The sequence below is a fragment of the Dipodomys ordii genome, unplaced genomic scaffold (genome assembly GCF_000151885.1).
Source record: "Dipodomys ordii isolate 6190 unplaced genomic scaffold, Dord_2.0 Scaffold25, whole genome shotgun sequence".
NCBI classification, from domain to species: domain Eukaryota; kingdom Metazoa; phylum Chordata; class Mammalia; order Rodentia; family Heteromyidae; genus Dipodomys; species Dipodomys ordii.
Window position 1 is genome coordinate 11,852,889 of NW_012267241.1, and position 27,875 is coordinate 11,880,763.

Below are 27,875 nucleotides of genomic sequence, written 5' to 3' on the forward strand. Positions count from 1 at the left end.
TAGGAGAAAACCACTTTTAATTGAAAAATAAGGCAATACATCTCAAATAAGACTCTTTAACAACATAAACTGTAATTTGTTGAGAGAATAGCTTTCTAAACGATATTATGAAATTTAGCTATCAGAGTACTAATACAGCTTTCCTCCTTTATCCTGACTCAGCTATTGGCAATATTAAAATAAGGACTTTTTTTCCATGAATTTAATGTCCATGAATTAAAACTGCAAAGCCTGTCCCTGTTCCCAATCCACTGACATAAAAAGGGGAGTTTTTTTTTTTAACAATTATTTCCATACTGAGGTGGTCCCAGAGAAAAGTAGGGAAAAAGTCACTATTTTCCTTATGAAAAACATCTATGTAAGACACACAAAAAAGTCTACTAATATTTGTTATCCACAAAACTTCAAAACACAAGGTGATCTCTACTACAATTTTCCTTTTAAGAAGTTTGCAAAGCCCAGAATGATTTAAATTGACATACTCAACACATTATAAATGTTGAAAGAATCTACTAAAATTATTGCTTTGAACTGGAAAAAACTATGTCAGAAGTCTCTTTTGAAAAAGAGTTCATTATACAACCATTTTTAAAGTTACAATCATGTAACACAGAGAAAATGCTGAGCCACACAATGAACTCCATTCTTAGAATGCAGAACAAAGGCAGTAAGATGTATGGCTTTTTGTGTGTGACTGTATTACAATCTATAAATAAAGTCATAACTGTTTGACTAAAAGCATTTTTACAAAACTCCACTTCCAAAATTAACATTTTTATTAAATCAAGTAAAAAAATGTTCACCGTAGAAAAGTCAACAAGGGTTTTAAGGAAACCAAAATATACCTTTTTATACAATATATGTATATATTAGCAGCAAACTACTTTGGAGATTTTGTGTTTAAAGAAAGCATAAACATTGTATATTAACATGGAATGTCTGCAAAACCATTCTTCATCTTTTATCCTGTGATTTGACCCACCTACAAGATACATTATAATTCCTGTTACTGAATACTAAGAACAAACCTAGTTTTGACCTTAAAGTAGTGAAACAGTGGCTGGCAAAATCTATCTCACTACATCAGTCACACATTATTTTTGAGAGTAACAAATGAGCACCATAGATAAGCAAGTACTTTTGTGTGTAAACTTAATTTTTAAGATGTAATAGCAGCCAACTATACCACTCAAAATCTTAGTTTTTTAAAAATTTGGTGACATACAAAATTTAATCAAATCAGATAAATACTTCAAACCTATACTGTTAGTCCATTTTAAAAGCCTTAATAAAAATTCTGTATACAACCTGAAAAACTGCATGCAAAGTTACATGTGTGTGTATTAAACTTAAGTTTATTTGCAGAATACAGTATCAACAATTTTGTTTCTAGTAAGTTTAATTTTAGCTAATGAGAATAATGACTATTGAAAGGTCTGAGGCCAAAAATTACATAGCTTAGTATATCTTGTCACATGAGACTGATATTTCAACTGTGCATGAAAGAAAATTTTCTCTTCATATTTCCATCTATAACAAAAAGAAAATAGCCTTACAATGAGCTCTCAGAGATAAAATTGGGAGAAATATCACTAGCCTTCAAAAATAACTAAGTGCTATATAAATACAATTTGTTTATATTTGAATTCTTCAGCTAGAATCTGCATTTTTAAAAATTTCCTTTGGATTAATTTACTTAACGCTTCAAGTTTCCATTCTGCAACTCTGACGACTGGCTCAGGTTTGTTAGGTTTATAGCAATCACAAATTTTAGAATCTACTACTGCATATACAAAATAGTAAATAGGAAGAACTGCACCAAAATTTAAAAGCAACATAATAAAAAGTTCTAGAATATATAATATAAAAAAAACATAAAACAGGGATTCCCTTTTCACATTAGTGAAATATAATCCTTTTTATACTTCTAAGTTATCTTTAACTTTTGTTTCTTGTCAAGAAGATGAAGTTTTAAGGTGGCCATTTTTTTCAATTAAAAACTGAAACAATAGACTGAATTACTTTATTAATATACACATCAAGTTACTGAAATGTTGACTTCATGTAGTTTTCCCCTTAAAGATGGCACTTGCAGGTACAAAGATGCAGAGATGTCTATAGATTTCAGATGTTTACTTGAAAAGATTCTTCCACAGCAGTTTGATACTGGGTTTCCTCATCTAGCTGAAGATTCTTTTAAAAAAGAAATAACATGTCAACAAGGAAATAGTTCACTATTAATATATTTTGCCCAACACATCATATATCATGATATATATTATCAGGAGAGTTTATGTATAATATAGAGTATCCTTTAAAACATAAGATCAAGACAGGAGCCAGTGGCTCACGCCTATAATCCTAGCTACTCAGAAGGCTGAGATCGGAGGATCACAGTTCAAAGCCAGCCCAGGCAGCAGTCTGTGATACTCTTATCTCCGTAACCACCAGAAAACTAGAAGTGATGCTGTGACTCAAGTGGTAGAATGCTAACCTTGAGCTGAAGAGCTGAGGGACAGAGCCCAGGCCCAGAATTCAAGCTCCATAACCGACCAAAAAAAAAACAAAAACAAAAACAAAAAACCATACTATTTACTCTAAGTTTTATGACCAATAGATTTGCTTTAAAATATATTAAGGCTTTCAATTGACAACTCTGAATGATTAAAATTAGTTTTCTATGGCAAGATAAAACAATCTGACAGATCAAAATTACCTGACAAAATGTATTTCCATTTTTCCAAAAATAACCTTCCAGATTCTTCTTATATAATGAAAATGTAGTAAGAATCTATAGTTATTATATAAAATTACTGAAATACACATGAATCTCATATACATTTAAATTGATTTGAAATAGATGTGCAAATTGCAAAAAAAAACTTTAAAATGTATCAAGAATAATATAATTTCAACATCTGAAAGCAGAGAAAAATATAAATTTTATTCATGCTATTGTGGGAATTGTATAAACCTGTAAACCTGTGATTACCTCAACTAGGAAAACAAGTATCAGCCAGCCTTTGTCAGGATGTTTTTTTTTCTTTCAAGCAAGGTTTCTATCTATTTTCCTTTCTGTTTTTTATTGTCTCCTCTTCCCATACCCCCAGCCTCCAATTCACGATCCTCCTGCCTCAGCCTACCTAGTGTTAGGATTACAAGCAAAGCCTGGAAGAACTACTCAATTAAATAAGGTATGAGTTAACAAAAATTGAATAAAATGAAATTTAAAAATTAATAAAATATCATTGTCTAGCTTTCTAAAAATAGAGTTACTAGGACACATTCAAGAAGTAGAAACTGATGTCATTTTTGCTTTGATTGAACCTTTTTTACATACTGTTAACTTCCCTCATTCACAACCTGGCTTTGTCTGATTTAATAAAGTTCCTTTATTAAAAAGAAATGTATCTCCTACTATCTATCTCCTACTATCCTCATTTAATAGGTAATTTATTAAGTCTTCTCTAGAAAAAAAATACCAAATACCTGAAGGTATATATGTTGTTACTATTTTACTTTTAAGTAGGTTTAATAATTCCTTAATTCTAGATAGTCTAATAGAAATCATCATTTTATTAATCTGGGGCTTTACCCCTTTATTAACTCTCAACATAAATCAACTCTGACCATGGTCTATAAAATAAAGTTTACCATGAGGGTAAGGATGGGAGAAGAGGAAATGGAAGGAAGTGATAAAAAGGTTTCATACTGATTAAGACTAAGTATACTCATAACCCGATTCATGGAATTGAAACCTCTTTGTACAACTACTTAGTAATAAAAAAATTTAATAAACTTAAGTGAAACAAAATAAAGTTCACCAATATTACTACTAAACACCCAAGAACTTGCTCTACATCCAACCACTATGATATAAAAAGCTTGTCTCAAAACTCAAATCTAGATTACAAAATTAGTTTAACTTGAACATGAAAATAGTATTTTCTTAATTTTCAAGAATTCACTTACCACAAATTCTCCATAGTCAAACTGATGTCTTTGATTTAGATGACTAACAAAATTTCTAGTAATCTGGCTAGGATCTCCCCAAGGAAGAGATACACAGATAGGACATGTCTATGGGAAACAGATTGTTTTAAATAAAAAACAATGAGAATAATCAAACACTGTATAATTATTGAGAGTATTAAAACACAAACTTATGTTATTAAAAACACCAGGAATATCTCTGTTGTTCTTTGCTTTATTGCATTTTGAAGATTTGTAGTAACCCTGTTCAAGTAAGTCTATTAGCACCATTTTTCTAAGTACTCAAATTATCATTAACATTTTTATTTTATTTTTTATCGTGAAAATACTGTACAGAGGGGTTACAATTACATGAGCAAGGTAATGAGTACATTTCTTATCAAGCATTGTTGCCTCCTCCTTTGTTTCCCCTTCCCATCCCCCCACCCATTCCCCGCACCAAAGTTGTAAAGTTCGTTTTTTAACATAACATCTTGTTCATCTCATTAGTGCAATGGGTCCACTTTGTATCCCTATTTAGACAATTTGTTTTTTTCCCTTCCCCACCACAAATTATACCAACATCAAATACAGTGAAAACAGGAGTTATACCATGGGGGGAGGGACATACAAAGGAACAAAGAAATCATCTTACGAAATATGTTAGAAACAATAGCAAGAAAGAAAAATGATTTGAGTCCTTATTTTGGGTTCATTTCGCCTAACATCAACTTATCTGACCATTTCTGCTTGTCTCAGACATATACTAGTTATTGCAAATAAGGGAAGCCATGGGACCTATGTTTCTTTGGGCCTGGCTTACTTCACTTAATATAATTTTTTCCAAGTCTTTCCATTTCCTAACAAATGGGGCAATGTCATTCTTTCTGATGGAGGCATAGAATTCCATTGTGTATATATACCACATTTTCTTGATCCACTCATCTACTGAGGGGCATCTGGGTTGGTTCCATATCTTAGCTAACATTTTTAGCAAAAAAAATTCACTGAATGTAATTTTTAGACATAGTACTATTGTACAATGAAATATAAACATAACTTTTGTATGAACTGGGAAATAAAAATGCTATGTGTCTCACATTGTAATATTTGCTTTATTGCAATGGTCTGAAATCAAATTTACACTATGTCTGAGGTATGCTCACATGTAAAAATCATTTCTATAAGCCAAATTTCATGACTACATCACTTTCTAACCAAATTGCTTTAGATAAATTATGCTAATATATAATAAAGGATAACTTGGATATGAGCAGAAACTCCACATAACATCAATTGTAAGAACAATTGTCATTAACTGCCTATAATATAAAAAAGTATATAATCATGTTTGATCTATATAATATTAGCTTCATTTCCAGGTAAAAGGGAAATAAATTATAAAGTTTAACTTGTGTCCTTCAAGTTTTAAATGAAGTACATCTTAAATAGTGGAGAGGAGAGCTGAGTGCACTGGTATATAGCTGTAATACCAACACTTGGGAGGCAAAATGATAAGTTGAAGGCAGATTAGAATATATAGAATTCCAAGCCAGCCTGGACAACAAAGTAAGACCCTATCTCAAAAATTAAAAAGAAGATATGGATGACATACTGAAATGATATTTAAGGAATTATAATAACTGGACTGTAGTCCAGTTATAATAATTATAATAATATAGTAACTGAACTAAAATAATGATATATTGAATATTTTACAAATGAATTCTTAATCCAATTTAAAAAAAAACAAAGTAAAATCTCTTAAATATGAGAAGTTTCCTGGAATCTTACTTAGCACTGTTTGGGGTTTTTTTGCCAGTACCAGGGCTTGAACACAGAGTCTTGAGCTCTCACTCAGCCTTCATAAAGCTGGTATTCTATACTTGAGCCATGTTTTGAGTCTGGCTTTTTTGCTGGTTAATCAAAGATACCACTGACAATTTTTCTTCCCAGATCTCAGCCTTCTAAATAGTTGGACTATAGGCAAGAGGCACCAACACCTGGGATACTCTATTTGTATAAAGGAAACCAATCCTTTCCCTTCTAGCAGGCAAAAGGAATGGCATGCCTCCCAGAGTTAAGGGATTTTTTTTCTTCTTTTATTTTTCTGGGGTAGTGCTGGGAATTAAACCCAGGACCTTAGGGCCTTGTATTTGCTAGGCAAGCTCTCTGTCACTGAATTATATCTCCATCCCTGTTTTTTCTTTTTCCTTTTTTTGAGACAGTCTCACTGCATAGCCCAGGGTGAATTCACAATTCTCTTGCCCCTTCCTCCCAAGTGTTAAGATTGTAGGTGTATGCCAAATCTGGCTATTTTGGAAAGATATATATATATATATATATATATAAAACTTATCTGTGAGACTTGTATTCAAAATAAACTCTTCTAGGACTACTAACACAATGTTGGAACTCTTTGTCATTCATCAAAAAGACCTTATCATGTTATAACTCACCCTCAAAATGTCATCTGAAAGATGTGTATTGGTCTGGGGATATAGATCAGTGGTAGATCACTTGCCTAGTTTGAGCTTCAGTACCATATTAATACATACAAAAGTATATATGCATCAAAGAGAAAGTATGACTCTTTCAACTTTATGCATCATACAAAAGATTCTGCAAGGACACAATTAAAAATGACTACTTGCTTTATTTTTATTTATGATTATTTTTCACTTGCATCATATCCTCCTGATTGGATACAGTTGTCTCTATCATATATAGCAAAAAACTGAAAGGATCCAACAGAATTAACTTATACCACTGCTCAATAACCAGTCACCCATTCATCTTTCATGGCTTTATTCTAGACTATTCTACATTACCTCACAAAGCTTCTTCTTTTTCATGGCAGACATTACTAAAATTTCACTTCATAGTCATCATTTGTTGACAGAAAAGCAACTCATAATGCCCCATCCCAATTTAAATGAACATCCTTCCCGTGTGTGTGTGTGTGTGTGTGTGTGTGTGTGTGTGTTGTAGTGAAATAAATATGCTTAAATAGAAGTCTGTCCTAAACACATGTACTTACCACAGGAACTATCTGAAATAGGTGGTTACTGTTACAGTGATCCAGTAAACGCTGTCTTGTAAAATTTGACTCTTGACACAAGGGACACTTAAAGGTAGGATGCCCAGAACTACAAAGAAATTTTAAATGAAGAATACTTAATTCAAAATAATTAACATAAAAATTATGCTCTCTTTCTTTTTTTTTTGGTCAGTCATGGGGCTTGAACTCTAGGGCTAGGTACTGTCCCTGAGCTTTTCAGCTCAAGGCCAGCACTCTACCACGTGAGCCACAGAGCCACTTCTGGTTTTCTGGTGGTTTATTAGAGATAAGAGTATCACAGATTTTCCTGCCAGGGCTGGCTTTGAACTGCAATTCTCAGATCTCAACCTCCTGAGTAGCTAGAATTACAGGCGTGAGCCACCAGCACCCAGCTGCTCTCGTATTTTTTGAACGATCACTGTTGGTTTGTTTTTTAAAAATTCTGGTAGACTATTAAAGGAGTCTCTCATTTGAAAATGTTTTCAGCAAACCATCTAACAGGTAACAACCTCAGTTTACAGTATTAGTGCTTCAGTTCAGTTTTCTCACAGAACTTGCCCAGCCCAAAACAAAAAATAGGCTGAACATGGAAATATGCCTCTATAATTCTAGTACTTGGTAGTCAGAGTCAGAAGGAATAAAGGCCAATGTGGACTACATATTGAGACCCTATCTGAACAATTTCAATCTCCACAAAAACAAACAGTAAAAACAGAAAAACAAAACCAAAAGCAAAGAAAAGCTCTAGCTGCTTTTAAGTAAAAAGTCCAAACTTATTTATAATCATTCACCTCAGAGGAAAATAGGTTACTATGTGCTCCTTCACAATTCTAAATATCCATCTGGGTCTTCAGTAGAACACAACTGTAATCCTAGCTATTCAGAAAGGCGGAGATCTGAAAATTGTAGTTTGAAGCCTGCCTAGGCAGACAAATACTAAGAGACTCTATATCTTCAATTAACCACCAAAAAACTGGAAGTGGAGGTGTAACTCAAGCAGAAGAGTACCAGCTTTGAGCAAAACAAGCTGAGAGAGAGCAGGAAGCCTCTGAATTCAAGGTCCAATACTGGCACACACACACACACACACACACATACACGCACACACACACAGGCACACACACTGGCACACACACACACACACACACACACCTAAATATCCTGTAAGTGCACCAAAATACTCAAGCAGAAGAGTACCAGCTTTGAGCAAAACAAGCTGAGAGAGAGCAGGAAGCCTCTGAATTCAAGGTCCAATAGTGGCACACACACACACACACACACCCCTAAATATCCTGTAAGTGCACCAAAGTGTGGAAACCTTGGATATAGGACCTTAAAGCTTGTTTTGTGTTAATAGCATGTTAAACTGAAATCTTTGTACAACTACTTAAATAATAAGAATAAAAAATTATATAACTAGAGGGGGGTAACAATGCTCAACAGGAAATGTACTCATTGCCTTACTAATGTAACTGTAACCCCCTGTAGAGTATCTTTACAATAAAAAAAGCATTTAAAAAAAATTATAAAACTTTTTAAAGGCTTCCACTGGTCCAGGCATTGTAGTATACATACATATAGTCCCAGCACTTGAGATGCTGAGGAAAGAGGATCACATAAGCATATAATACACAAACTTTCTCCAAACAAAATACAGTTACAAAGGGAAAAAAAATCATCCTTATTGGGAACCAGTGGTAAAGAGCCTACCTGCCTAGCATGCACAATGCCCCGGATTTAATCTCTAGGACCACAAAGGAAAAATGTGTCTATTATTATTTGATACTATAATATTTATTTACTAAAATGGTTGTTTTCAAAAGCTTACCTTGAATTCTCTTGATAAGTTTCTGTGTTATCAGAGGTGGATGTTTCACTCCTGTTACTTAAGAGGCACAAAGAAACAATGTTAATATCCCAAATACTAAAGTGCATTAAAAGTGCATTAAAGATCATTAACTTGAACTGTTAGTGATGAAGACTGTCTAATTTATTTTAAAAGTCTGAACTTCAAGTATATTTGAACTATGAAATAATCACAGCATTAAGTACTTTTCAAACATATTAAGATATGACTGCTTATTGTTTCATATTCATGTCTTTTAAAGAATGTAGTTAGCTGGGTGCTGATGGCTCCTATTACTCCTATTACGCCTATTAGCTACTTAAAAGAGACTAAGAAGGCCATTCTAGATTAGGTGATATACCAAAAAACAAACTATGAAGTTTATGGGTCTAACTAGGGTAAAAAGTATATTTCTAGGGGTCAGAGTAACTAACACTTGGTCTGAGTCTTTAAAAGAGAAGAAAAAGCCCAGGAGCTAAATAATTATGGCTTGGGGTAATGAGGAAAGAGGCTATAGAGGTGAAGGAATAACAAGAGTGAATTGAAGTGAAGGAATAACAAGAGTAAACTGAAGGAAAAACTTCAGTCTTATAACAATAAGTCAAGTATACTGAGAATCTCAAAGATTTTTGCACATCAGGCAACAAGAAAAATTACTGCACCAAAAAAGTTTCAATTGAGCTGGGTACTGGTGGCTCATGCCTTGTAATCCTAGCTACTCAGGAGGCTGTGTTCTGAGGATCATGGTTCAAAGCCAACCTCAGCAGGAAAGTCTGTGAGACTTTTATCACCAATAATCGAACAGAAAACCAGGAGTGGTGCTATGGCTCAAGTGGCAAAGCACTAGCCTTGAGCTGAAGAGTTCAGGGACAGCGCCCAGGCCCAGAGTTCAAGCCCCACAACTGACAAAAAAAGTTTCAATTGACTTAATGCAAGAAGATTAATATAGAGTGTTAAAGAGGGTGGTTAAATTACTGAAATTAGCACTTGTGTAATGAAAAGTGACTTAAATAAAACTTTACTGACTCTGCTTAATATATTGTTTCATAGGAGCTTCTATAATAGTAGCAAAATTGCCTTGCTTCAAACAGTTGTGCACAGTCCTACTAATGAATTATTAAGGAGTACATGCATGGATGATAATGTATAAAGAATAGGAGAATAATTATGCTAGTGAGAGAAAAGTGTTTATGTGAGTTTAAGGTTCAAATGTACAGGATTTCCGGGACTCCTATTTCTTTATCTATTTTAGTGGGTAGCTGGATATTTATTTTGTCACTTTTTAAAGTCACATATATGTATATTGGCTATTCTGGACAAAATATACTTCCCCTTGCATATTTTATATACATAAATCTGTGATACCTTACATATTTAATATACATAAATCTGTGATAAGATATAAATCAGGTCAAAACCAAATTTTCAAAAACAAAGAATAAATGACAGGGAATGTGGCTTAGTGGTAAAGTGTTTGCCTAGTATGCATGAGGCTCTGGTTTGTAGTCTTCAAAACCACATAAGCAAAAAAAAGCCAGAAGTGGTGCTGTGGCTCTCAAGTGGTAGAGTACTAGCCTTGAACAAAAATGAAGCTCAGAGACAATGCCCAGACCCTGAGTTCAAGCCCCAGGAACTGGCAAAAAACAAACAAACAAAAACTATGACTAAAATAGAATTAAGGATTCAATTAATACCACGTTTCAAAGAACTCTATTTCTTAACAATTAAAAAAATCTACTTCAGCTGGGTGCTGGTGGTTCACGCCTACAGTCCTAGTTACTCAGGAGGTAAGATCTCAGGATCAAGGTTTGAAGCCAGTTGGGCCAGGAAAAGTCCACTCAGAAAAAGCTGTGGAAGTGACACTGTGGCCAGAGTGCTAGCTTGAGTTCATAAAATGAAGCTCAGGGACATTGCCCAGGCACTGAATTCAAGCCCCAGGACTAGCACAAAAAAAGTCTATTTCAAATACCTCACTAAAAGGAATTGTGCCTCTAGTTTTCAAATGATATACAAAATAAATGATAAAAAAGAGCCTTCAGTTCTTAAGTCTAATTTATATTCAAAGGTAGATTCTTAAAATGATTTTAGATGGTGTAAGCTTAACTACATCATGAAGTTTATTCTGCAAGATATATATATAATTTTCTGTGTGCCATTTGAAAGCAAAACTATAGTTCTGATGGGATCATTTACTTTAAACAAAGAGTCATACACATAATTTAAAAAATCATATACTCATAATTTTCATTTTAATAATTAAATTGTTGCTTTTAGAAATAAATGTTGCTTACCTGTTCCCTACAGAATCTTGAGAAATCTGAAAGTTTGGAATGATAGAAGAAACACCATATTCATCCTGATATTTCTTACAAGATTTGTAATGATGTCTCATTCGATAGAATTTAATCTGTAAATTATTGATTAAAATGTAGTTTTTAATTTAAAATAGAAAAAGTTTGAGATAATGTCAACAAAGGATAAAAATAAGTAACTAAATGTTTCATTTAAGGTTTCTTTAAAGAAAATAATTATTTAATTCGTAAGTAGGAGCTCAAAACAGGCAATGTACTTTTGTCCACTAGATACACAAAGGGTAGAGAAGAATCTACCTTCCATAAATTCATTGCAAAAACATATTAACAATTTCACACTTGAAATATTACTACTAATATTTTTTAAGGACTAAGAGATTGCATTATGCTACTGCGTGTTTTTTTTAACTAACATGGCAGGTAAAAGGAACATACAAAATTAAGTTCTCATGTTAATATGTGGAATATTTTTCAGTTTCTCATGAGTAAAGCCAAAATATTTCAAGCTTCTTTCCAGTTTCATTTCATTGTACTGCCTATGAAACACATTTCTCAAAGACATAGAAAAGCAGATCTGAATGAATGAAATATAAAATAGCAACAAGTTTTGCTCAATAACTACTAGCTATTAGAAGTGTTTACAAGCCGGCCACTGGTGGCTCATGCCTATAATTCTAGCTGCTCAGGAGGCTGAGATTTGAGGATCACAGTTCCAAGCCGGCCCAGGCAGGAATGAGACTCATCTCCAATAAACCACCAGAAAATGGAAGTGGTAGTGTGGCTCAAGCACCCAGGCCCAGAGTTTAAGCCCCACAACCAACACAAGAAAGAAAAAGAAAGGAAAAGTATCTATAAGCTGGGTACCTGGGGCTTATGTCTATCATCCTTCCTATTCAGGAGGCTGAGCTCTGGATTAAGTGTCAATGACAGCCCTGGCAGACAAATCCAAGAGACTCTTACCTCCAATTAGCTAGCAAAAAGAAGTGTAGGTCTGGGTCAGTAGAGCACCAGCCATGGTGGGGGGGAGGCAAAAAAAGAGTGACTTCATGCCCCAGTTCTGGTGCCCATGTGAGTGAGCACACGCAGGCACACATACACAGATCTTTAATAAATCCAGACATATGGATCCACACAAAACCTAATTTGCCTTGCCAGTTTACTCCTCAAAATAGAATAAAAGCTAGAGTTACTTACCTACACCTGATTCTCCCATCTGGTCTTTTGTGAAACATTTTGTCATTTCTTAAATATGTAAGTGGACAGCTACAGAGTTGTTTGATTACATAAATCCTTCTGGCCAAACTATTAACATTTCTACGAATAAAGCTGCAATAATGATGCTATTGTCAAAAGAATACTTAAGAGTTGAGTCTGTAACCATAAAATGAGGTAAATGTTCATTTGGTTAATTCCCTAAGTAATATGAATGACTACCTTGAAGAAAATATCATGCTAAGAATTATGGCAAATTTACAGATTTTATCTTTCAGTATGTTTTCAATATACGTTTTCTTTTTCTTTTTTAAAATGACATCTTTTTTTTTTCAAACCAGAGCTTACCAAAAAAAAAATTAAATTGTTTCAGCTTAGAACCTTCAAAGAGCTAGGTCACATTTACTCTACCTGTTTTGCACAGCATCTGCAGCTACCAGAAAACTTCCTCATGATATTTTCAAGATCTAAGGCTCGTTCCGGACATGCTCTTTCTCTTCTAGTCACATTTCCACGACACAGGGGACAATGTATTCCGCTTTCTCTCATTGCAGTCAAGAAACATTTTCTACAGAAACTGAACCAAATATTTGTGACATATTAATTACAGAAAAATTTACCCTTTTCATTTCTATAATTAAACACAAACAAGTGACTATGGATATGTATTTATGCTAAGTAATTCAAGCTACTCATATGCACTTTTTTAAATTTTATTTTAAAATAAATTTTAAAAATGAATTCATCAGGAATAAGACTACATCAAAAGTAAGAAAAACTACATGCAAGTCCACTTTACAACTTTTAATAAAATAGTAGGAAAATTCAGTATTACCATGTAACCAACTTGGGCTGGCTCTGCCATTTAGTATTCATGTGAAGCATCACTCCTAAGGACATTGAATGTCTATCTCCTGCCCTTATAAAGCAGAGGTTTTGTCTGAGATGTGTTTCAAGGTATTACTCTACAAAACATGATTATGTCTAGGGTATAGATCATAGGTGGAGCTCCTGCCCAGCATGTGTAAGGCCCTGGGTTCAAGACACCATCCCTGGGCTGGGAAGGTGGCTCAGTGGTAGAGCACTTGCCTTGCATGCCAGAGGCCCTGGGTTCGATTCCTCAGCACCACATAAGCAAAAAGAAAAAAGCCGGAAGTGGTGCTGTGACTCAAGTGGTAGAGCGCTAGCCTTGAGGTGAAGAGCTTAGGGACAGCGCCCAGGCCCAGAGTTCAGGCCCCACAACCAGACCCCCCCCCAAAAAAAGACACCACCCTTCAAAATCTAAATATCCCATAATGAGTCTGTTAATTCCTTCCTCCATTTCTGTCAATTTTCCTATCTATAAAATTATATTGGTGGATCTATAAAACTTGGCAGTTTTATTCAAATGAAATGCCTCTCATAATGCTATTTCAGTCAGATGTTGTATGATGATAATGCTACACTAGCTTTCTTTGGAATGATATGAAAATACAGATTATATAAGACCAGGTACATAATAGATCTATACTAAGATAGGAGACTGTACATCTCTATCTAATTTATAGTCTTTAAAGTATGTGTATATTTGTAAATTCATCAAAAAGGGGATAAAAATATCAACCAGCCTCTTAAAAAAGCATATTTCTGACAAGAACAGGAACGAAAGGAAAATTATACTTTTTCTATAGTTCGAATGTTTTACATTAACACAAATTGCTATTAAACTTAAAACAATGTGGGGATTTAGTGAGTTTTGTTGTTGTTGTTTTTAGATACCATCACAAATAAAAACAAGCCTGGCACCCTTGGCTCACGCCTGTAATCCTAGCTACTCAGGAGGCTGAGATCTGAGGATCACAGTTCAAAACCAGCCCAGAGAGGAAAGTCTGTGAGATTTTATTTCCAATTAACTACCAGAAAACCAGAAGTGGTGCTGTGGCTCAAAGTGTTAGAGTGCTAATCTTGAGCTAAAGAACTCAGGGACAGTGGCCAGGGCCAGAGTTCAAGACCCATGATTGTTGACAAAAAGAAAAAGAAAAAAGAACCTGCTGTCTAGTCCATTGTGGAAAAGTTTTCAGTTTAACTCATAGTACTCATATTAGCCTTTAAAAACAATGTAGTACTTTGTTTTGCTTTGCTTTTTATGTATGCCTCGCGCCTGGGGCTTTAACTCAGAACCTGGGCATTACCCTGAGCTTTTTTGCTGATGGCTAACACTCTACTTTTGCCACAGTTCTACTTCCAGGTTATGGTGGTTAGTTGGAGTTAAAAATCTCACAGACTTTCCTGAGTATGCTGGTTTCTAACTGTAATCCTCATAGCTCAACCTCTTTGAGTACCTAAAAATGACAGGCATGAGCCACCTGGCCAAAACAATATTTTAAAATGAACAATATAATCACTAAAAATTCCTCTACACAGTGCTCAGACCAATAAGAAAACTGAAGTCCTGTAAATAATACTGAGCAATGAAATCTATGAAGTATTATTCCAAGCAACACACAGTTGTTTTTATAAAGCATACAAAACTTTCATGAGAAAAATTCAGAGCACTTACTATTCTGAATTCATAATAAACAATTCACTAAGCCAATACTTTAAAAACTCCAGCAACAGTATATATTGTTCCAAGTATATCTAATGCTATATGAATTTATTCAAACAGTTCTGTTTAGAAGGTCCATAGGGTTTTTAATTTCAAAAAATGTTTATGGATTCATAAACATTACTTAAGAATAGACATGTAAAAGTCAAAATCAAGGGCAACAGATACGGTATGGAACAGATCTTTTAAGTCATACATCAAGTCTTAGCAGCCCAAGTAAACCTGCTTTTAAAATTTAAAGATAAGTTTGGCTTTATCTAGGAACACATAGCTAATATTTAACAATAAGCTACAGTTTTTCACAATCCTCTTGGTTAGTATAGTCATAAATTATCTTAAGAGTATCACTAAGAAAGTTTTAAAAAGCTTAACTCAACTGGGGATGGCTCAGTGACAGAATACTGGCCTAGAATTGAACCCTAGGTTCAAATGAACCCTAACATTGAACAATGGCCTTGCAATGGATCTTAGTTCAACCCCTAGCATTTCAATAATTCAACTATATCAAAAAAGATAACATTCTGTAAGTTACAGGATATGACAAATTAATATTATGATAATTTTTTTTCAGCTAGTACTAGAAACTATACCCAAGACCTCTTGCTAGGTACAACATGAGCCATGCCTCTAGCCTTTCTGTTTATATATGTGATCTGGTCTGTAATGTTGCCAGGGCTTGCCTGGAACTCTGGTCTTAACTCTGGTCCTTCCTCCTCTGCCTTCTCAGAAGCTGGGATTACAGGATTCATTACCATGCCCAGCCTATTATTGTTAAATATCACAATTATAAATTACTTTTCTTTTTGCAGTGCTGAGAACTGGGTCACACTCCAGAACTGCAATACTGAGCTATATCCCCAGCCTTAAAGACTTTTTAAAAGTTTATATTTTCCTGGGGCTGGGAAGATGGCTAAGTGGTAGAGTGCTTGCCTTGCACACCTGAGGCCCTGGGTTGGATTCCTCAGCACCACATAAGCAAAAAGAAAAAAGCTGGAAGTGGCGCTGTGGCTCAAGTGGTAGAGTGCTAGCCTTGAGCTGAAGAGCTGAGGGACAGCGCCTAGGCCCAACGACCGGACCCCCCCAAAAAATGTTTATACTTTCCAAAATGCAAAATATTGTATTTAGTGGAAAATTACTGCTCACTGACTTAATTACCTCAGTGCCAAAACTTTTTTTCCCCTTGGTGCCTTACATGTCAAATGCTATCTGAGTTTTTTTTTCACTAAAAGTAGACACAAATCCACCACGTTCCAATAAGTGCAAGTTGTTTTGAAAATATTGGTAATAGCTATAAAAACAAAGATTTAGGCTGGGAATGTAGCTTACTGGTAGAGTGCTTGCCTAGCATGCATGAAGCCCTGAGTTCAATTCCTCAGTATCACATAAGCAGAAAAAGCCAAAAGTAGCACTGTGGTTTCTCAAGTGGTAGAGTGCTAGCCTTGAGCAAAAGAAGCTCAGGGATCACGCCTGTAATCCTAGCTACTCAGGAGGTTGAGATCTGAGGGTCATGGTTCAAAGCCAGCCTGGGCAGGAAGTCTGTGAGACTCGTATCTCCAGTAAACCACCAGAAAATCGGAAGTGGCGCTATGGCTCAGTGGTAGAATGCTCACTTTGAGACGAAGAGATGAGGGACAGCGCCCAGACCCAGAGTTCAAGGCCCACAACTGACAAAAAATAAAAAAAAATTAGAAGCAGCAGCAGCTCAGGGACAGTGCCCAGGCCCTGAGTTCAAACCCCAAACTGGTAAAAATAAAATAAAATAAATAAAGATTTAAAAGCATACAAATTTTAAGAAAATAATAAGTAAAAGTCACTTTAAGCTGGGCACCAGTAGCTCACACCAATAATCTAGAAGGCTAATATTTTGAGGATCAGGTTTGAAGCCAGCCCATCCAGGAACGCCTGTGAGACTATTATCTCCAATTAATCAGCAAAAATCCAGAAGCCAGAAATGAAGGTGTGGCTCACATGGTAGAGCACAGCTTTGAGCAGAAAAGGCTAAGGGATAGCTCTGACCCAGAGTTCAAACCACAAAATGATCACTTTTGATAACAAAATATCTGAGCCGGGCACTGGTGGCTCACGCCTGTAATCCTAGCTACTCAGGAGGCTGAGATCTGAGGATGGCGGTTCAAAGCCAGCCCAGATAGGAGAGACCGTGAGACTCCTATCTCCAATAAACCACCAGAAAACTGGAAGTGGCGCTGTAGCTCAAGTGGTAGAGTGCTCGCCTTGAGCTGAAGAGCTGAGGGACAGCGCCCAGGCCCAGGGTTCAAGTCCCAAAACCAAAAAAAAAAAAAAAATCTGTTAAAGAGCAGGAAATGTAACTCCATGGTAGAGTGCTTGTCTAATATGTGCAAAGACCTGAGTTTAATCCCCAGTAGGGCAAAAATAAATTTTAAAAAAACTTAGGTGAAAAAAATCCTGTTAGTTCCCCAAAATTATACATCTAAACTGGCCAAATAAACTGTACAATACACTCTTCAAATACTACATTAAAATTATTAAGGTGATTATTATACAAAATATACTGGAAAATGTTCACATATGAAACTCTTAAGAAATGTAGTTCAGCACATTCAACAAGAGCACCCTCTTGTTAGAAATGTACTCCTTTCCTGACGTATGTAACAATAACGCCACTGTAAATCACCTTTATAGTAACAATTTTTTTTAATTTTTAAAAAGAAAAGGAGAGGAGAGAGAAGACAGGAAGAGAGAAGAGAGGACAGAAAACAAAAAAGGAAATGGAATAAACAATGTAAGAAGATTTTAAATTAACAAGACTTATTAAAAAGGTACAAATGTTTAAGAAAGAAAAATGTAAACATAAACAATTCTAGTTAATAAATATATTAACATAAAACTAATTAAAAGGTCCTTAAAAATGATTGCTCTACAGGATTTTGCCAAACAAAATAAACTTTTTTTTTTGTCGGTTGTGGGGCTTGAACACTGGCACTATCCCTCAGCTCTTCAGCTCAAGGCGGGTGCTCTACCACTTGAGCCACAGCACCACTTCAGGTTTTCTGAGTGGTTTATAGGAGATAAGAGTCTCACAGAGTTTCTTGCCCTGGCTGGCTTTGAACCACAATCCTCAAATCTCAGCCTCCTGAATAGCTAGGATTACAGGCGTGAGCCACCAACACCCAGCCAGAATAAACTTTTAAAGACTATAGAGCAAGAATATATCATTAAAGAAAAAATTCTGGGGTTTGAACTTAAGCCTTGTGCTTGACAAGCAGGTACTCTATCTAATTTGAGCCACATCCTCAGTCCTCTTAATTTTAATTGTTTTTTGAATACGGCCTCAAATTTATGCTTGTGCCCATGATCCTGTTTATGCTCTCTTTGTAAGTGAAAAAAACAAGTGAGGGCCATTATACCTAGCCTTTTACTATATGAGATGTAGTCCCAAAAACTTTTTGCCCAGGCTGGCCTTGAATCATATCCTCCAAACTAGCCTACTGAGTAGCTAAGATTATTTACATAAATATATATATATGACTATATCTTAAGGAGCAAAAATTACTAACAAAGGAACCAAAGCAATTCAATGGAAGAAATACTTTTTCATAAGCAATTCTGGAGCGACCGGACACCACAGGCAAAAACTTCAATCTAGCCAATCTCTGGTAGCTGGCCATCTGTAAACCTAGCTACTTAGGAGGCAAAGATCTGAGGATCATGGTGCAAAGCCAGCCTGGGCAGGAAAGTCTATGAGACTCTCATCTCCAATTAACCACCAGAAAAGCAAGAAGTAAAGCCCTGGCTCAAGTGATACAGTGCTAGCCCTGAGCACAAAAGCTCAGGGACAGCACTCACGCTTGAGTTCAAGCCCTAGGACTGGCACATTCACGCGCAAGAAAGTCTGTGACACTCTTTGTCTCCAATTAATAACCAAGAGTTGTACACCAAAAACCAGGAGAGCTGTAGCTCAAGTAGTAGAATGCTAGCCTTTGAACAAAAAAAGCTCACAACAGCACCCACATCCTGAGTTAAACTAACATCTTGGGGCTAGGAATGTGGCTTGGTGGTAGAGTGCTTGCCTAGTATGCACAAAGCCCTGGGTTTGATTCCTCAGTACCACATAAACAGAAAATGCTGGAAGTGGCTATGGCTCAAATGGTAGAGCACTTGCCTTGAGCACAGAGAGGCTCAAGGACAGTGCCCAGGCCCTGAGTTCAAGCCCCAGGACCAGCAAAAAAACAAAGACAAGGGCTGGGAAGGTGGCTCAGTGGTAGAGTGCTTGCCTTGCATGCATGAGGCCTTGGGTTCGATTCCTCAGCCACATAAGCAGAAAAAGCCGGAAGTGGTGCTATGGCTCAAGTGGTAGAGTGCTAGCCTTGAGCTGAAGAGCTGAGGGACAAGTTCAGGCCCCACAACCGACAAAAAAAAAAAAGACAAAAACAAAAATTAACATCTATACATCAATTAAATCTAATCAATATAATTTCCTCAAGAATGGCCTGACTAGCTACTTACCTACCAACATCGATGGTACTCCTCTCATATTCTTTCCCTTTCTCTCCTCTTCTCAACTTTGTCTGTAATTATGTCTCTCTAAATGTTTAAAAAACATATATATAAGCCGGGTGCTGGTGGCTCACGCCTGTAATCCTAGCTACTCAGGAGGCTGAGATCTGAGGATTGTGGTTCAAAGCCAGCCCGGGCAGGAAAGACCGTGAGACTCCTATCTCCAATAAACCACCAGAAAACCGGAAGTGGCGCTGTAGCTCAAGTGGTAGAGCGCTCGCCTTGAGCTGAAGAGCTGAGGGACAGCGCCCAGGCCTAGAGTTCAAGCCCCACGACCGACAAAAAAAAAAAACAAAACATATATATATATATATACACATATGTATATATATATATGTAATACCCAGCTCCAGAAAGACAGAAATCATATCTACTTATCACAATATTCTCAGCATTTTTTTAATTAATAAGTTTTTTATTGTGAAAATACCGTATAGAGGGGTTACAATTACACGGGCAAGATAATGAGTACATTTCTTATCAAGCATTGTTGCCTCCTCCTTACCATCCCTGCCCTCCCATCTCCAGAACTACACTCCCCCGTCTCAGCATTTTATCTTATTCTAGTACAAAATCTTATTTTCCTAAAAAAAAAAAAAAAGATTAAATCTCAAAAAATAACACATAGTCTGCTCAAGTCAAAACTAGGAATAATTTCCTACGTACAAAGCAGTTTACTAGAGTTATAATCATTCCTATGTGATATAGTTGACAAATTCCCTTCCATCTGCCATGTGTGTGCACACGCGTGTGCGCACGCATGTGCGCGTGCAAGGGTCTTGAGGCTTTTAACTCAAGGACTAGGCACACTGTCCCTGAGCCTGAGCTTTTGTGCTCAAGGGAAGGGCTCTACCACTTGAGCAACTTTTGGCTTTTTGGTGATCAATTGGAAATAGAGTCTCATGGACTTTCTTGCCCAGGCTAACGTCAAACTGCTACCCTCATATCCCAGCCTCCTTAGTAGCTAGAATTATAGATGTAAGCCATCAGTACCCCATTGCATCTGCTATTTTGGGCCCATTTTAGTCACAGTTTATCTTACAGGAAAAGCACATATGAAATGATATATACCAAGTTGTTCCCCTTTATCTATAGTTTTGGGTTCTTCACCTTCAATGACCCACAGCCAACTACATTCTGAAAACATTAAATTCCAGAAAAAGCAATCCATAAATTTAAATTGTGGGGTTTCTTTTTTTTGTTTGGCAATCCTGAGGAAACAACAAAGGGCCTCACACATGCTAGGCAAGCAATACCATCGAGATACAGCCTCAGCCCAATGGCAGTATTCTAAATTGTATGATGAAATCTCACACTGACCAGAATGGAACATGAATCAACTGCCATCTTGGTTATGACTACTACCATATAGTAGTGGTTTTATTTTTTTTTAACTTTCTTTTTCTTTGTAATTGCACCCAAACGTAAGGCTAGTGATGCTGGCAACTTGAACCAGACAAAAAGAAATGGTGAAGTGCTTACTATAAGTGAAGAAGGTAAAACTTCTTATCTTACTAAGGAAAGAAAAAAAGTTGCATACTAAGAACAAATTTTCTATGAAATTGTGAAGGAAAAAAGAAATCTGTGCTAATTTTTCTATTACAACTCAGACTGCAAAGTTATAGTCACACTGCTTAAGTACTTAAGTTCAAGAAAAAAGGTGCCAGCTAAAACAGAACAATGGAATGGATAAGTTGATCAGGGTACACTGTACATGGAGATGTATAACAACACACCTTCTTTGTACAATCAAATTATGCTAATAAAAAAGATTAAAAAGATATTTAATTTGTGGATGGAAAGCATAAGCAAAAAAACATATTTCACCTAATTGTAACTCAGGGAAACTAAGAGAGGAGAAGAAAAAATGAAAGAGGTGCCAGGTGTCCATGGCTCATGCTTATAACCCTAGTTACTCATGAGGCTGAGATCCGGAAGATCACAGTTCAAAGCCAGCCCAGGCAGCAAAGTCTATGAGATCCTTATCTCCAATAAACCACCAGAAAACAGGAAGTGGCACTGTGGCTCAAGAAGTAGAGCACTAGGGGTGGAAGGTGGCTCAGTGGTAAAGCGCTTGCCTTGCATGCATGAGGCCCTGGGTTCGATTCCTCAGCACCACATAAACAGGAGAAAAAAAGCCAGAAGTGGTGCTCTTGCTCAAGTGGAAAAGTGCTAGCCTTGAGCTGAAGAGCTGAGGGACAGCACCCAGGCCCAGAGTTCAGGCCCCACGACCAGACCCCCCCCCCAAAAAAAGAAGTAGAGCACTAACTAGCCTTTAGCTGAATAACTCAGAGTTCAAGCCCCACGACCGACAAAAAGAAAATGAAAGAGGTTAAATAATATCAAAATACAAGGCATATATGTATGATGACGGCAAAAGGAAATTCAGTTAATAGTGTCAAACGATAGGGGATAGCAGGACAGAGGAAAACAGAATAATGGAGGGGGCAAATCCAATTAAAATATATGCCCTGCAAAATATCATAGCAAAACTTTGTACAATTCATATACACATACACATACACACATACACTCACATACATGCATGCACAAAGTGAATAACTTGAAAGTAAAACAGTTTCTAGTAGGAACTAGAAAAGTAGAAGGAAAGCAAATGCAAAGGCTTAATGAAGACGAAGGTAGTCAAAGGACTTCATATGCATGTATGAATATACAACAATGAAACCTGTTGATATTTCTTAAGGAGAAGAAAAATGAGGGGAGAATTCCATTGGGGTACATTATATGAATATATGGCAATGTCACAATTTAATCCTCTTATACAACCAATATATGCTAATAAAAACTGAACATACAATAAAGTTCCAGTTGATATGTAACAAGCTATACCAGAAACTAAAATTTGGTACAATATGCAGCTTTAGGTTCCTTCTATAAATATTGGAAAGAAACTTGTGGAAGATATGGTGGGACAACTATACAACTTTAGTTGCTCCAACATTATATTTAACAGCAAAAGATAAAACTAAACATTAGTAAGCAATGATACATCAAAAATTATTTAAGGCTTTCTTCCCCCCTCCCCCGCCCTTATTCTATTTTATTTTAAGACAAAGTTTCCCTATTATTCCAGAATGATCTTGAGTCACAATTCCACTGCCTTAACCACCCCAATGCTGGCCTTAGTACCAGTGTGCACTATTCCATACTTGGCTGATCAAATCCCTTTTTTTTTTTTCCTGTAAAGGGGCTTGAACTCAGGGCTTGAGCACTGTCCCTAAGCTTTTTCTACTCAAGGCTAGCGCTTATCACTTTCAGCCACAATGCCACTTCTGATTTTCTGGGGGTTAAGTGGAGATAAGAATCTCACAGACTTGGGGCTGGGAAGGTGGCTCAGTGGTAGAGCGCTTGCCTTGCATGCATAAGGCCCTGGGTTGGATTCCTCAGCACCACATAAGCAAAAAGAAAAAAAGCCGGAAGTGGCGCTGTGGCTCAAGTGGTAGAGCGCTAGCCTTGAGCTGAACAGCTGAAGGACAGCACCCAGGCCCAGAGTTCAGGCCTCATGACTGGACCCCCCACCAAAAAAAAAAGAATCTCAGACTTTCCTGCCCAGGCTGGCTTTGAACATCAATCCTCATATCTCAGCCTCCTGAGTAGCTCCAATTACAAGTGTGAACCATAAGCACCCGGCTTGATCAAACCACTTTCATCTAGTTTGTTGAATACTATACTCAATACTATTTATAATATTGGTAGAAAATAGAAGCTCAATATTACTGAGAACAATTTAACTACTACATATCCATAAAGCTGACAGGGGCCCTTTGAGGGGAAAGAGAATGTGTCATTGTAATTGAAGCCAGCCGGGGCAGAAAAGTCCATGAGACTCTTAGCTCCAATAAACTACTCAGAAAAAGCAAGATTTTTTCTAGTGGTTTATTGGAGATAAGAGTCTCATGGAGTTTCCTGCCCAGGCTGGCTTTGAACCGTGATCCTCAGATCTCAGCCTCCTGAGTAGCTAGGATTACAGACATGAGCCACTGGCACCTGGCAGAATCCTCAAATTTTATATGTCTTTAAAATATCAGGAGTCTTCTCTCTATTCCCACTATTATTACCTTAGTTCCGGTTGTAATCATTCTCTTCCCTGACACATCAGTACTGCCCAGTGAACCCTGACACTAATGTAAACTTTCTAAATCAAGTCATAAACATGCTGCTCTACAGCCAAAAAATTTAGCTGTCTCAATGGCTTTCAGGAAAAATCCAAATTGGTTGGATTACACATTAAGTCCCTGCTGATCTCTATGGTCCATCTCAGTAACACTCATTCTTTGGCTCCAGAAAAACTTTATAATTAGGACACAGAGTAATTTTCTATACATTGTCATGGCTCTGATTATGATATAAATCTATTCAGGGTATTCCCCAACAAGCTTAGAATACAAATTCTGACTTAAAGTTTAACTTTACCCAGGATATCATCCATATACTCCTAAGCTGATTTAGATGTGACATAAATTTTTTATCTAAATCTCTTACACATCCATCACACTCATTTATAGGTCTTATGATTAAACTATCAACAGTTTCCAATACTTAACACCAAATACAGAACAGCTAATAACTGCTGTTTGAAGGAGTGAATAGGATTAAATAGGAATTTATATTTTGGTAAAGTTATCCTAATGATAATGGATTTGTTCCTGAGGATAGTCAGTAGGTAGACCATTACCTGTCATTAGACAGGACAACAAAAACTTATTTCTATTTTCTAATAGACCCCAAGTCCTTATCATGGTCTCTCTATGATCAAAACTCGGATGTAGCCAGGTGCTGGTGGTTCACACCTGTCATCCTACTCAGGAGGCTGAGATCCAAGGATTGCCTTTCAAAGCCAGACCAGGCAGGAAAGTCTATGAGACTCTCATCTCAAGTGGCACTGTGGCTCAAAGTGGTAGAGCACTCACCTTGAGCTGAAGAGCTGAGGGGCAGCACGCAGGCTGAGTTCAAGCCCCACAACCAACCACAAAAAAAAAAAAATCGGTGTACATATATAAGATCAATCCACAGCTCCGGGGAAGTTGGGGGAGGGGAGGGAGGAAGGGAACCTGATTTTATGACAAAAATATAAACTTGTTTAATGGAACATTTTCTTTCCTTTGTGAAAAAGGAAATATAAATGACATAGCAAATAATATAACAAAAATAATTCTATTCAGGGCTGGGAATGTGGCTTAGTGGTAGAGTGCTTGCCTAGCATGCATGAAGCCCTGGGTTTGATTCCTCAGTGTTACATACACAGAAAAGAAAAGCTAGAGGTAGCACTGTGGTTCCAGTAGATAGACTGCTAGCCTTGAGCAAAAGAAGCTCAGGACCAGTGCCCAGGCCTTGAGTTCAAGCCCCAGGACTGGCAAAATAATAATAAAAAATTCTATTTGCAGAAAGGGGAGATATTCAGTGGTAAAGTGCTTTTACCTGACATACTAAGAACCTTGGCTGTTTCCTCACTAAACTCCTTCCAACCAATCAAAATCATATTCTACTGTTACCATCCCTTCCAAATAAAGATTTTTCTCCCTCTTCCTATTTTAATTTATTTTTCAGCAGCCAGAACTGTTGGATAGAGTCACAGTAGAGGATTATTCTCTGCCCAATGCACTGAGAAAGTCCTGAGTTGAAAAAAAAAAAAAAAGTCATCTCCACTCTCTTTTTCATAGCCTTGAAATAAAAAAACTAAATTATAGTCCTTAATTTAAAATGTACCACAAGAATCTAGGAATGTGGCTTAGTGGTAGGATGCTTGCCTAGCATGCATGAAGCCCTGGGTTCAATTCCTCAGTACCACATAAACAGAAAAAGCTGGAAATGGCACTGTACCTCAAGTGGTAGAGTGCTAGCCCTGAACAAAAGAAGCTCAAAGACAGTGCCCAGGCCCAGAGTTTCAAGCCCCAGGATTGACAAAAAAATTAATTCATTAATAAAACAAAATGTACCACAAGGAAAGTAGATTAGAGCAATCTGCCTGAAAATTCTAGGGCTCCTAAATATTAAAATGAGTTCTGTGAGGTCAATGACCCAAAGAACAATTGAGATGATTCTGTCCAGAAAAGATCTCCTGTGTATATATATTCTCGGCAGCTACTACAATTTCCTCTCACCTTGCCAACTCTTCTTCTTTCCTTTCTAGTCACTCTCAGCACAGAATTTAAATTTGTGTCTGTCTGTGTTGGTACTTAACTTGAATTCAGGGCCTCACACACTTGATGGGCTTTTCACTCATAGTTGGCTCTCTATCACTTGAGTCATGCCTACAATATAGCTTACAAATGTTTTAAATAAAGACATAAAGTTATGATAATAAATACTGATAGATTACAAGCAAAAATGTACACCTGCACCCTAGAGAGCTTAAAATACTTTTCTAACAACCTGCATCTGCTGAAATAAATAATATAGGAATTTCAGACTGTAATTTGTCTCCTTTAAACAAAGAAAAACAAAATTGACATAGTTTCTATTATTAAAAGCCTCATATTCTCACACAACACTAGTGCTCATACCTGGAATCCTAGGTACTCATGAAGGTGCAATCCTCTGAGGATTGTGTTTGAAGCTAGCTGGGGCAGGAACGTCTATAAAACTCTTAGTTCCAATTATGCACCCAAAAAAGCTGGAAGTGAAGCTGTAACTCAGTAAAGTGGTAACCTTGGGCAAAAAAAAAAGCACAGGGACATTGCCCAGGCCCTTAGTTCAAGCCCCTGGACTAGCACCAAAAAGGAAAAAAAAAAAAGACTAAGAAAATGAGAAAAGTAAGAAGAGCTCATCTATAGTAATGGTAATTGTTAAGAACCCAAAATTCTATCACTTTTGTATCTTTGTTTCGTTTAAGGAGGGAGTCTTGCCAAATAGTCCCTGGAACTCACTATGAAGCCCAAGCTAGCCTCAAACTCAAGATTATCCTCCCTCACTTTCCAAAGTACTGGAAATACACCGGGCACCAGCAAGCCTGGCTTCTATGTATTCTTTACAAAGTTATAAAACCCCAACTCTTAAAAATAAAAAGGTGAAAGGGAAAAAAAATCTAGAACGATGTTCAAGTCTCTTTGGTTGTTCCCAAGCACAAAAACTTGCAAGCTCGGGGTGTGTGTATGTTCAAGATTTTCAGGCCCCACCTGCCTGAAATTCTTTGGTAAAATTGAAATGGAGACTGGGGAATTGGTATGTTTACTTGAAAAGTTCTCCAGGGACTCTCTGGTCATCAACCAAGTTCGTCAAAAGCATTATACACATCCAGAAATTTTCCTTCAAGCTTTTCTGACACCAGGAGTCTAGAATATGATCAAAGTTCGTGCTGTAAATATGCCAAACGAAGCAGCACTGTGACACCTCCTCTAATTCCTTTGGGTTCCGCCTCCACTCCCAGTTAGTACATCTTCAGCTCATTCCTCTGAAAAGAACGCCTCTTCTGACTTCCACTTCTGTAGTGATGTAGTAAATAAGAAACAGAAGGGTGTAACTAACGCAACGGGAAGCTCTCACTTCAGTATGGGGATATGCTGTCAGTTCTAACACATGAGTAGGGAAATTTAAAAAAACAAAACAAAACAAAACAAACTTGTTTTAAACCATTCTGGTGTGTTACTGAATTTCACACGAGCCCGGATGTATGCAGGGCTGGCCTGGGAAGCAGGGCTGGAGGATAAATTCAGCGTTCTGGATCGTGAAGGGCGGGGAGGGGGGGGGCGCTTTAAAGCCAGCGGATCACGGAGCGGGGGAGCGGGCGCCCAGCGGGTTTGACACTCGACACCCCAGCCTTCACTGGGTTGCTAGGAAACACAAAGGCTCCACGTTCCCTGCGATTCCTCCCGGGCCTGACAGAGAGCCCTGAGGCCTCGAGGGCCCCCGAGACGCCGCCGAGCGGGCCTGACCGCCGCCCGGGGGCTGCGAACACGAGGGGATCCGGGGACCCGGGCTGAGGCTGAGGGCGCCCGGCGCGGCGAGCCGGCCCGGAAGGTTAGAGGCTCAGGGCCGGGAACCGGCAGCCGGGGCGAACGGCGCTCGGGGGCAGGCCGCGGCGGGCTCGGCTCCCGCCAGGCCGGAGCCCGAACCCGGGTCCGGGCCTAAACGTCCGCTCGGGGCGGCTACTCACACGTGCTGACAGGCCGCGGTCCGCACCGGCGTTTTGAGCACCTCCTGACAGACGGGGCAGTAGAAATCATCTTCGGTGTAGGTCGTAGCCGCGGAGAGGTCCTCGGCCATGGCGAGGGATGGGGCGGGGAGGGGGGAATAAGGCGATGGTGGCAGCAGAGGCCGCAGAGGCGGCGGCGGCCCCGAGCCCGACTCCCGGCGCGATCCCTGAGGGGGAAGGGAATCGCGTGAGGAAGC

General features: G+C 37.6%; 1 protein-coding gene across 2 annotated transcripts; it reads right to left on the minus strand.

Moving 5' to 3' along the window:
• On the minus strand, positions 1-27,875 carry Rnf138 (ring finger protein 138, E3 ubiquitin protein ligase). 2 transcript variants are annotated; one of them, XM_013014953.1, is made up of 7 exons: positions 27,640-27,875; positions 12,815-12,980; positions 11,171-11,286; positions 8,862-8,918; positions 7,013-7,121; positions 3,973-4,080; positions 1-2,193 (listed from the first exon to the last, which is right to left on the minus strand). In XM_013014953.1, exons 1-7 carry the CDS (start codon positions 27,747-27,749, stop codon positions 2,125-2,127), a joined length of 735 nt encoding a protein of 244 aa, XP_012870407.1. In that variant the 5' UTR covers positions 27,750-27,875; the 3' UTR covers positions 1-2,124. The 2 variants fall into 2 exon arrangements, with proteins under 2 accessions (XP_012870407.1, XP_012870408.1); XM_013014954.1 differs by lacking the exon at positions 3,973-4,080.

Excerpts from the sequence above, each read along its gene's own strand:
- Rnf138 (XM_013014953.1), bottom strand. The coding sequence starts at position 27,749 with ATGGCCGAGGACCTCTCCGCGGCTACGACCTACACCGAAGATGATTTC. Across the intron at positions 11,287-12,814 it reads GCAGATGCTGTGCAAAACAG|ATTAAATTCTATCGAATGAG; the intron begins GTAGAGTAAATG and ends AATAATTTACAG. Across the intron at positions 4,081-7,012 it reads TATTTCAGATAGTTCCTGTG|ACATGTCCTATCTGTGTATC; the intron begins GTAAGTACATGT and ends TGTTTCCCATAG.